Source organism: Rhodamnia argentea, chromosome 4 (genome assembly GCF_020921035.1).
Source record: "Rhodamnia argentea isolate NSW1041297 chromosome 4, ASM2092103v1, whole genome shotgun sequence".
Taxonomy (NCBI): domain Eukaryota; kingdom Viridiplantae; phylum Streptophyta; class Magnoliopsida; order Myrtales; family Myrtaceae; genus Rhodamnia; species Rhodamnia argentea.
Genome location: NC_063153.1, coordinates 13167695 through 13179697, shown reverse-complemented (window position 1 = coordinate 13179697; position 12003 = coordinate 13167695). Strand labels below are relative to the sequence as shown.

The following is a 12003-nucleotide window of genomic DNA, read 5'->3' as shown; positions in this document are numbered from 1 at the left end:
AATTTTCCACATGACCGGCATTTGAATTCCAAAAAAGCAAGCGACTTGTCTAATGTCCGATTAATCCTACTATCCCACTTGGGGCTTCATGTACTCTTTTGACACGATTGTTGGGGTGCCATTGTGGGCGAGTCGCAAGGTCTTGAGGCACTCTCTCAAGTCTCATCCCTACCAGCCATGCCATCTCTCTTCTCTGTTCCAACATTTCATGTGTACGCGTGCGGACACGACCCAACTTTCCTCCTGATGATGTAAGCAGTGACGGCATACGAACTTTTGGAGAAAGACACGAGGCAAGGATATCGGCCAACGTTTGGGCCAAGAAGGGTTGTGCGAAAAGAGGTCCTTGCGTGACATGCGTACAGTTAAGGAAGATAAGGTGCTCAATAATTTCCATACGTGATTACACGTCCTCGGACATGTCTATTATGTCCAACGATGCACCGGAAAAAGAGTTCCATTTTTTACTTCTTCTCTTTTTTTATTTAAAAGCAAAGGCCGTCGTAAATTATTCTCACTTTGATATATTTACTCTAAATTTTTTCTTGTGACATAAAAAATTTTGAATTTATATATACGGGACACATTTATTCTTTGCCGAAATTTTGTTATTGAGCACCGTTAAAAACCTGCTTATATGGAAATCGAAAGCCAAATAGTTATTGACATATGTCGCGACCCTCCTCGAACGAAGAGAGGAGGAGAGGCTAATGGGTCGCCCTTCCGGCCCGAGTGCGTGTGGACCTTCGGACGCGGGCCTCTCCCAAGACCCATTACCCAAATCGCAACGGAGGATAAAATCGTGGTCGACCTTCGGTGTGGTCTAGTGGCATGTGCTACGTGTGCATGCCTCGGAGTCGCCACCAATCGTTTAGTGGAAGGTACGATTGGAAACTCTATCGAATAGTTGAGAGCTTTTATTCGATTCTGCAAGAACCAGAGAATGGGATCGGGCACTTAGTTACGCCAACTATTAGAGTTGACGCCCTTTTGGTACCTAAGTTGATTGAATTTTCTAACCTCGTAATTTCATGCAGATGAGTGGGGTACGAATCCTAAATCTAGGAGTTCATGCGGATGGGAGTAACTATCCTACTAAACACCATCAATGAAATAAATGCGCAAATCAAGAAATCCATATCATGTAGATAAAATGCATTAAATCAGCATGGCATTCCTAGTATAGCCCTATCAACTTAGGGAAAGGACATTCAAAGCATAAAAAGAGGTCATGAGTGATTTGGAAGTGATTCACCCATAAAGGGCAAAATCGTAATTTTGAGAAAATCTGGGGACGATTTGCTAAAAAGGGAAAAATCGTCATTTCGGAAGAGATTTGGAGTGAGAAATGGTGAAAATAGGATTGGCTACCTAAACTGACCAATTTCCTAATTTTCGACATTTTTTAGAATTTTCTGAAATTTTTCGGAGACAAATTACCCCTAAAGGGTAAAAATATCATTTTGAAAAGATCGAGAAAAGAAATCTCAAAAATATGATTGGTCAGTTGACTATGGTCATTCCTCAATTTTTGAATTTCTGAAATTTTTTAGAAAATTTCTACAATTTCTCCTAATTTTTTTGGATTTTCTATGATTTTTCCAATTTTTTTTGGATTTTTTAAAAAATCATTTTCGAATTTTTTATTTGGAAAAATCAACCGGGCCGGGTCGGGTTGACCCGGTCCACACCTCACGGACGCCCGGCCCAGACCGTACGGGTTCGAGTCGGGCTAAACTCAAACGACGCCGTATTGAACATTTTTTTCGAATTTAGAAAAAATTTCAGATTTTTCATTCAATTTTCAAAATTCCCGCCCAAATGAAATGTGCGTCCCAGATTGTGCCACGTGGCGATCTCTGGACACTCCGATCAGAAAATATGACGAACGATCCAGATCGCGACGTGTGGCCAAACTTGGGCCACATGATCGCAAATTTTTTTTATTTTCGAAAAATCATTTTATTATCAGAAAATGATTTTTGTTTTCAAAAAAGTAAGATCTCGACACGTGGCACGAATACCACCGTCAGATCGATTTTGTTGTTTTAGTTATTCGGTTATAACAAACGGCGATGACGTGGGTGCCACGTGGCCGCCACGTCATAGCCACATGGGCATTGACCCGGTCAACACGAGTTGACCGGTCAAACTCTTGTCGGGAAGACAATCGGCGCCGGAGATTCTCGCCGGAGCCTCGCCGGGAACCTGGTTCCGACGTCGAAACAACATGGAAAGGCCACGATTTTCACACCAATCGACTCCTCATCACTTCCTCATCAACATATCTCAGCCATACGTCTAAAGCTATCTTAGAGCTACCTGAATCCGAGCCGGCCGAGCACCTATGTCCGGCGAACATCGTTCAAGCCATTTCTGCGCTAAACAAGCCATTTAATCCATCGATCAGCATATATGAAGGATAAGGAGACTTACCTACATCTTCTCCGGGTTTGGTTTAGCGCGAAATGAGCTCGGGAGCTCGAGACGAGCTTTCGGGTTCGTGGTCGAATCAGTGAGATATATGCGACAACAATGCAAAAAGAGAGCACGGAAATCAGTAGGAAAGTATGAGGAGTAATCTGAATAGAAAATTTTGAAGAATCGTGGTCTCGATCGCAAGTTGCCATTAACGCAAGCTAGGGCGGATCGAAACTGGCCTCACCTTCTGCGGGGGTGTCGATGGATGCGGGAAGGTCTGACGCGTCTGTAGGACCGAGATGAAGCTAACGGGACTGGTGGCGTAGCTTGGCGTTGGCGATATCCTTCTAAAAGTGAGCTCGAAGCTCTCAGCCTTTTGAGCTTCAATGGCCGACCAGCACTTCCAGAGAGCCTCTCCTCCTTTTGTTGAAGATCCTCTTTTTTTGTTATCCCCCCCTTTTTAGTCTCTTCCTCTTATCCCTTACCCTCTCTCCCTTTCTCTTTTCTGTTCCTTCCTCAGTCTGTTTTTTTGTTAACTGAAAAGTCTTCCTCGCCTTCCATCTCCTTGTTCTGGTATGGCGCACCAAGTTTGTTGGACATGCCAGCCCATACCGCACGTGCTCCAAGCATACTCCATGGTGAGTCGGTGCCGGAAAAGAATGGATAAAGGGACAATCTCCGGATTGAAGTCTGGGTTGCGCATTGAGGACATTGATTTGTATTTCCCCTTTTTGCTCGTGATTCTGCGCACAAGGTCTTTGGTGAATCCGGGTCAACGGGTTGACTGGGTCGAATCTCTCTGACCCAGTTGACCCATATTGCATAAAATCGTCTAATCGGGCCATTTCTTGGCGAATTTCCGCAAAATTAACACTAAAATCGAATTATAAAGCATGTGTTTCATCTAAGAATGGTACATTAGAGTCAAATTGGTTTAGATTCATGCAAAAATCCCAAATCTCAAGTTTAGCCCACATACAAAATGTGTTCAATTAGGGTTCTTAACGATCGATTCGTGTCAATCTGAATTTACCAATGTGTTTAGAACACCAAAAAACTTGTGGGTCAACGTTCATTTCTGCATGGGTTCGCCTTTAAAACGACCAATTTGACCCTAATTGAAAATCGACAACTAAATCGGAAATGCAAAGAAGCACAATTTGCAATCTGCTCAAAAATTGAAATTGATTGGACTAAAATGCAATTAAAGTTTTAGGAATCAAATGTCATAACTGACTCAAAGTAAGAAAAACAATAGAAAGACCTCAAATGATTTTTTTGGTCGAATTTAGGTCCACATTTGCGAAGACTCATGTGACTCCAAGTTGAATTTTCCAATTTTTCAATGACAAAAATGAAGAGGGAATTAAACTAAAAATATGGATATTTTCCCATACTTTTTAGGCCAAAAATGCTATTTTTTTGTAATTTTTGGGTATTTTTCTAATATACCAAAAATATCAAAATTTGTGAAAAATACCGAAAAATATTTTTTGTTCAAAAATGGATCCTTAAGCTTGGCCAAGGCTTCCAAAATTGATTTTTTCAATTTTATGAATATTTATGGATTTTTTAAAAATTTTCTAAAGAAAAACAGATTAAAAATCGAGTGTCAACAACATAGCTTAAGTGAAATAAAAAAGAAATTATTTTAATTGAAAATTTATCCGATGAAACCTTAACGAATGGTAAATATATCACAAAGGTACAAGTTTGATATATTTTATACCACATGAAAAAGTTTAGAGTAAATATTTCACGGTGGCAAGAAAAATGTTCAAAGTAAATGTGTTACGGGGGGCATCGTTTAAAATTTTTTAAGACTTTTTATTTTTATTTTTTCAAATATGAGCTAATTTCATTGATTAACTTTCTATCTTCCCCGTTTTCCTTGCTTTAAAAACATTAACCTGTTTATGGAATAAATATGCATACTTAAAAAAAAATTATATATGTCATTATATTTAACCTGTTCATTTAAAGAAATCTTTACTCTCTTGTAAATAAAAGGAATTTTGCCATTAAATTTGTAAGGTCATAAACTATGAAATTTGTATGAATATCGAGCAATTTTTCGAACAAAAAGTCAACATTCAGTAATTTATATATATAGATATCCACAAGGCTCCAGTCATTATTAAACTGCCAAATGTAGGTACCAAAACTAGTTAAGTTGGATTTCTAGGTAGAAATGGTTGATTTAAGCTTTTTTTTTGGTAAATCTGACAAATGAAGGTAAAACTGATTTGAGCTATTTTTGTTTAGGTATTCAGTCATAATTAGAAAAGACGGGCAAGGCCTTCTCTGACTTCCCCTTGAAATTTCTCCCTGTTCGGGATCGTCATCAGCTCACTGATCTGGTAGTTGCAGTGCACCATCTCTACATTATAAAGTAAATCAAATGTCATTCTCAACTTTGGCCCGAAATTCAAAAGTATCAAAACCTGAAAATTAATGGAATAGTAACAATGTATTGTAAACAGCTGTTCAATGGTAATGTTACAAAGATCCACAAAAAAAATTTGCGCCTACAAAAATCTCTGCCGTCGGTTATAAATTTAAATTGAAGCTTTTCCATCATTGGACGATTTAAGTTAGTTGGTTTCTAAAATAAGCTCTATCTGTCTTCTTATTTTCCTACATTCACTTTTTCTTTTTCCTATTTTTGTGTCGTGTGCGCGGCCGTTTTTTTTATTTTTTATTTTGGCTAGTGTTCTCAAATTGTAGGTATCACTCAATACTTAATTTGCATATAATTCTAACCAACAAAGTTGAGTTACATAGTCCAACTTCGTTATTTCAAAATATATTGCCACAATTCTTCTCTCCTCCTCCATGATTGTAGCATATCAATGGTTCAAGATAACACTCCGAAATGCTGCCATGAAAACGAGGTACGCACACCTGGGACCTCCTCTCATTGAAGGATGGGGATGTATTAATTAGGTGTGTTCGTTTAACGAAAAATGAGTAATTTAAAATATACTTTTTGAAAAATAATCATCTATTTCGCTTACAAAAATAAATAAATGAAAAATTTTCATTACTTATGAAAATATTTAGGCATATATAGTTAACGATGATAAAAATATATTCCCTTGATTAAATTTTTATAATGATATAAACAATTTTTTTCAAAAAATATTTTTTAAACCGCACATTTTTCAATACAACCTTCAGATGTAATTTGAATTTTTTTAACACATACCCGGTTTGGGATTTGACAAAACAAAAAATCTTGTCGACATGATTCCAAAGCCAAGACACGAAAGGAAAAGGACTTTCTGGTCCCAATTTGGCAAGAATGCGTCATCCTTCGGGTGAGGAACATTAGCAGCATTCTTGGCCAAAAAAGTGTCATTCAAAGGACATCCTCACTTAACATGTGTCCAATTCGAGAAGATAAGGTATTCAATAATTTCATGCACAATAATTGCACATTCTCAGACATGTTTGTGTCTCACGATGCACACGAAGACGCTCCGTCTCTATTTTTAAGTAAGGCCTAATTTCATCAATTAACTTTCCATCTGAACTTTTATCCTCCCCCTTGCTCTTTCAAAGATAACATAATTCCATTTCCAGTTGATTTTTTTTTAGAAGAAATTGTGATATTAAGCTTTTGAGAATACCCACATAAAGCTGAATGTATATAAAACTTTTATTGATTAAGGATGACAATGTTCTAATCTTATTAGGTAAAATTAAAGATGTCAAGATATATCTTTATGAGAAGGAGATATCTGCGCGATTCAAACTCAAATTATGTCCGGAAGTTTTTTTGAATTGGTAATGATATAAAAGCCCTTTGAAGTAGGAAGAAATCATCTTTGTTGGAGTTGGCGAATACTTCGTAGACCCTTATTTCTCACACCGGACATGCCCACGTGAACTTAGGAAAACCGAAATATGATCCGACGATATGTGACTCATGCGCACAGGATGCGGGGTCACATATCCTGGTGAGATAATTATTGGTGTGGTCCTAAACCTATCAGCACTCGACAAGTGGCAAGAGATTCTCTCCTCCTTGCCTGAGGAGATGATGATAACTGATAGGCATAGCTTCTCTATTTTCCTCCCCATTTTTCATGGTGGCAAGGAGGACCGCAGGGTCCAGGCAATGGAAATTTTGAAAAATTCCTTGTAGTTGGTAGAGTCCTGTAACTATAGGTAAATTTCAAATTTCAAGTGATTTTGGTGAAAAAAGCGTAAACAAGAACTTGATTACCGGTTTACTCGTTAATAACGACATTTAGAATTAAGTAAGTTCAAATGAATTAGTATATTATCAACTCTTTTGAAATTTTACAAGTAGTTTAAGTAAATAATCATTGTTATAATAAATACATCTATTTAATAAAGTAAACTCATTTTCATTTTCTCTGCGATATTGGTGCTTTTACTTCCAATGGACCAATAGATTCATCGTTACCATGACCATACAACGAATGCGAGCCTTCCTTTGACACCAGAGAAAGTGATGCAGCCCGGGTTCAAGACCAATGCTATATATTACCCATTCGTGACCCCGATCATCTTTGAAATAGAGGATATATATTACCTAAACAGTTTTGCAAAAGCCCTTTTTACATTACATAAGGAGTCTTATATATATATATATATATATATATATATATATATATATATATATATATAAACAACGACAACACAACATATTTAGATGCCCGGTGCATTGAAGAAAAATCCATTGAAATATGTTGTTTCCAAAGCAGGGAATGGTGGAAGAAAAGAAAAGAAAAACTAATTATGTGTTAACCCTTGTATCTTTTTCTAGTACATTTCCCAAATTTGTACTTTTTTAAATAAAAAGGCATCTCCATAAAATTGATGATGTCATAAAAATTGTAAATGAAGACGTCATTTAGGAAAAGGAAATGATACGTCATCAACGGCTAGAACTTTGGCTCCATCCACAAGTGGGTGTATAAAAAGAGAAGATCCCGAGAACAGAATACAACTTCGACCTCAACCACGTAAACAAAACTTCTCTGCTTTAGAAGCCATGGATACCCCAGGCTAGACACGGCCGGTTCGGTGGAACCGCCGGTTCCGGTTCCACGAAAAGGTGGAACCGGAACCGGCCGTGTATACTTCCGGTTCCGGGCTGGTTCCGGTTCGGAACCGGTGGTTCATTCCGATTCCTTTTTTAATATTAATTTTTAAAATAATAAATAATAAAATAAACATAATAAATTATAAATTATAAAATACAATTAAATTGTACATTATAATAAAATATGGGGAAAAAAAGAGAGGAGGAATGGGCTTGAACTTAATGAATTATCATTAAGCGCCTACATATCTTCTTGGGGATAGAAGAATCAAAGCACATGTAATTCTTTTACCTTTGAGAACCCCAACTTACCTCATCATCAATCGTCGCTACCCGTTGTGATACCCGTGGCGGTGGTATCTCCAACATCATCGCTAAAAAATTCGTGTTCACGATCTAACTCTTAGTGTCGATATTTCGCCTCCGTCCAATCGCCGACACAAGCTTGAGCTTCTACAGAGTCCGGGTTTAATCTTGAACGGCGAGAGTCCAAAATTAATCCTTTAGCACTAAATGTTTGTTCAACTGCAACCGTTGAAGAAGGGGTTGCTAATATCCGACGAGCGATGAGGGCGAGAACTGGATAATCGATTTGGTGACTCTTTCACCACTTCAGGATTTCGAAATCAGTACTATGTTCTGCATCACGAAACTCAAATTGAGTGGTTAAATATTTTTCTAATTCAGAAATACTACCCGTTGCCCCTTTTATTTTTTTTTACCTACTCTTAAGCATATTATACCCTCTACTAAGTGAACTACCACCTTCGCTACGTGAGGCAGTAGATTGTAAAGATCCAGAATCACTTAAACCATATCTACTACAAAATTCTCCATATAATGCTACTATAGATTCTTTAACATCTCCTAGTATATTTGAAATATCTATTGAATCTTCCAAATGTAAACAATCATGATAATACACATTCAAATAATCTTGTAAACCGTCTAATTTAATACGTGAATCAAAAACAATACCAACTAAATAGACAAGAGGAATTTGCAAATAATAATGCAATCATTTTTCTCGCATTACTAAAATAGTTCGACCTAATTCGGTATCATTTTCATATTCACTAAAAACACTACCAATATTAACACACTCTATTAAAAATAAATGCGTTGTAGGATAATAAATACCAGATAAAGTCTTAGTAGCATCATTAAAAATTTTCAAAATATCTAAAATTTTCTTGCAAACGTCCCAATGTTGAGGAAGTAAAGTAATTTCGGAAATATTTTGTGAAATAAACATACATAATAAATTTTTATATTCAAAAGTTTGCCGAAGCAACTCGTACGTAGAATTCCAATGAGTCGGAATATCTTTTGGAAATCTTCTTGCCCTTCTCCCATTTTGTTTACAAAATTTTCCCCATGATTTCATACAATGGGGACGACTCCATAAAAATTTAATTGCACTCTTTATTGGGGCGAGAGAAGTGTCAAGAGTTCGTAAACCATCTTGTACACATAAATTTAAAACATGACAAGCACATCTAATGTGAAAAAATTGTTCGCCAAAAGTGGGTTTGCAAATATTTTCTAATTCGGGAATAGAAGCGGTATTTGCGGCGGCATTATCAAAACCAATTGAAAATACTTTATTTATTAAATTATATTCTTATAAAACTTGCCTAATTATTCTATAAATATTATGAGCCGAATGACTTTCATAAAAAACTCGGAATGCAATAAGTCTTTGTTGAATCGTCCAATCGTCACCTATCTAATGACACGTGACACCCATATAAGAATGAATTTGCCAAGGATCACTCCAAATATCGCTACCTATATGCACACGTCCATTGAATTCCGCAAAAAAATTTGCTAAAGATTTTTTTCCTTTTTTTATAAAGATGAAAAACTTCGCATTTAAGAGTATTTTTTGGAATAGTTGGCGCTATGGAACCAACGCAGTATTTATCAAATATTTCATATTAAAATTTTCACCAGTATTAAACGGAGCATGATCAAGGGCAACATATTCACCTAATGTTTGTTTATAAAGTGCTTCAGTGAAACGAAATATAGGATGAGGATTAGAAGTGGCGTACCCGGAAATTTGTTGTTGCGTATTGTCGATCCCCGCTTGCGTTGGATGTTTTTTCGTCAAATGCCGACGGAATGTTCCGTACCCGTCTCCTTTCGTAAATTTATATGTTTGCGAACAATATTTACATTTTATATTATACTTACCTTCGCCTTCATCACGTACCTTGTCGAAGTGTAGCCACAAGTCGGATGTATTATCTCGGCCCTTCCGTTCCGGCTCATTTGCCGTTGACGTTTCTTCGACACCAGTGGGAGGATGAAGACTTTCTTGTGTTGGGATGTGCTCGACGTTCGGAATCGGGACATAGTTGATATTATCGTCGTCGTCTTCCCAACTTGCATACTCACGAGGATCATATTCGGGAATGGGATACTCGGAATCTCCCATAGTCATCTTGCCCTTGTCAGCATTTCTGCTTCCACTTGCCATTTTTGAGAGAATTGATCGGAAATCCGATTGAGAGAATTGAGTCGGGATTGAGAGAATTGGGAGAATTTGAGCGATTTGAGGATTTCAGAGAGAATTCGAGAGATTGTTCAGAGAATTTGTGACAAAAATGAAAGGGGGAGCATATGTATTTATATGCAATAATTATTTTTAATTTTTTTTTCCCGTTGCACGTTGGCAATGGCCCAAAGGGGGGGGAGGGGGCAGTGGCTGGCCCGGGGCAGAGAGCCCAACGGCTCTCCGCCCCCGGGCCCCGCCTTTATTTTTTTATTTTTTTTTCTTTCATGGTTCCGAACCGGCCCGGAACCGTGGGCCCGGTCAACGGGCCGGTTCCAGGCCCACGGGCCCAAATGGCACCCTCTACCCCAGGCGGTTCCTTCGTGAAACCATTGCCAGGTATGTTCCGCTCTTTCCTTGGTTGATCTGATTTGATCCCACAAGGCGATGGAAAAATTGGGAAAGTTTCGCTTTCTCTGTGTCAATTTCGAAGTGGTATAAGCAAATGGACAAATAATGCATTAAAAGTTGCTTATTTCTTTATTTGCTGCTTGCTTAACAAGGGCCTGCTTGGTAATAATTCTGCTCCTAGGAATTCTTTCTAAGTAGAAATGATTTTTTTTAATTATGTTTCCTCGAACAGAGAAGTAGATTTTTTTTTCTATTTTTTATTTCTGATTCAAATCTATTCCCTGGCCAATGATCTGTTCCCGAGAACAGAAAAATGCACTGCTCAATGTCAATATCTCCTAATTTTGTTCGACTTGGCTCCACTAATTCCCTTCTAATTGTTGCCGATGATCCAACTGTTTTGCCCTCTGCTCTTGATCAAATTGCTTTGCTGGAAAATCAGCTGCCAACACCATAGCATATTAAGTGATTATTTATCGTTAAGGGACCACATGAGCCTAATCATTTGAGCACTTGATCCTTGAACTAGTCAATTCACTACAGAAAATTCCATGAATTGAAGGAGCCTGATACTAGTCATTTATACATTATCTGAAACATACAAAGTGTAATTAATTTTTCTAAGGTTATTTATGTACGTTTACCTTTCGGTGACAAAGAGGTTCATGTAGACGTGAGTTCAGAGGGCACAACTACTAACAAAGCTTCCCAGGACAGTCTCGAACTAACTGAAGGTTTGTCACTTTGAACTTTTAATTTTCGTTTTTCATAAATCTTGTGTTTCATGCATCTTGAGTTTATCTTATTCGAGATAGTTTAAATTTGACAGCATACATATGCTGACATCAGTATGAATATACCCTTTTCATAATTTTTAAAATCTGAATAAAATTTTGAATTATAAGTTGAGAAAGCTCACAAAGAAATACTTATTATATCCAAGAGTTAAAGAAGGGCTCGTAATTTTATGAATGATATCGCGGATATGACCAATGACAACGAGAAACAAAAACTCACTTAGAAAAACACATGGTCCAAGATACGAAACTAATTCTTGATACAATGTCCATCTTGAAAAATTCATGATCTCGATTAGGTATAACGTTAATTTATTTTTTGTGTAAAAGTTTACCATCTAAATTTATATACAGAATATTCCGTGCAACGAATGAGCCTGACGCTAGTCATGTATTGAGGATCCAAGGCTTCAAAGTGTCATTAATTTTTCTAACGTTTTTACGTTTTTTTTTTTTTTGGTAAATTCTTTGCCAATAAAACAAATTTATAAGTAATGAGACACAATTTGAGATAAATCTAACGTTTTTATGTTGATTTCCGTTTTTGGTGATAAAGAGGTTCCTGCAGACGTGAGTTTAGAAGGCATGGAAACTGTTAAAGCTTCTTCTCAAGACTGTCTTGGAACAACTGAAGGTTTGTCACTGGTTATAATTTTCCGTCTTTCATCAATATCGTGTTTCATGTGTTTTGATTATATTTTAATTCAAACATTTCAGATTTCACAACATGCAAATACCGATTGGGAAATTACCAAAAAACTCCTAAACCTATTATAATTGTTCCACTTGAGTCCTAT

General features: G+C 37.0%; 1 protein-coding gene across 1 annotated transcript in view; it reads left to right on the top strand.

Moving 5' to 3' along the window:
• The first annotated feature begins 10636 nt into the window (after window positions 1-10636).
• The window catches only part of LOC115746690, a 39407-nt gene continuing 38040 nt past the window's right edge, over window positions 10637-12003 (top strand). The window contains exons 1-2 of the mRNA XM_048277793.1: window positions 10637-11143; window positions 11763-11840. Of these exons, the coding sequence (XP_048133750.1) occupies window positions 11792-11840 (49 nt within the window). The 5' untranslated portion in view covers window positions 10637-11143; window positions 11763-11791. The remainder of the gene's footprint in view (window positions 11144-11762; window positions 11841-12003) is intronic.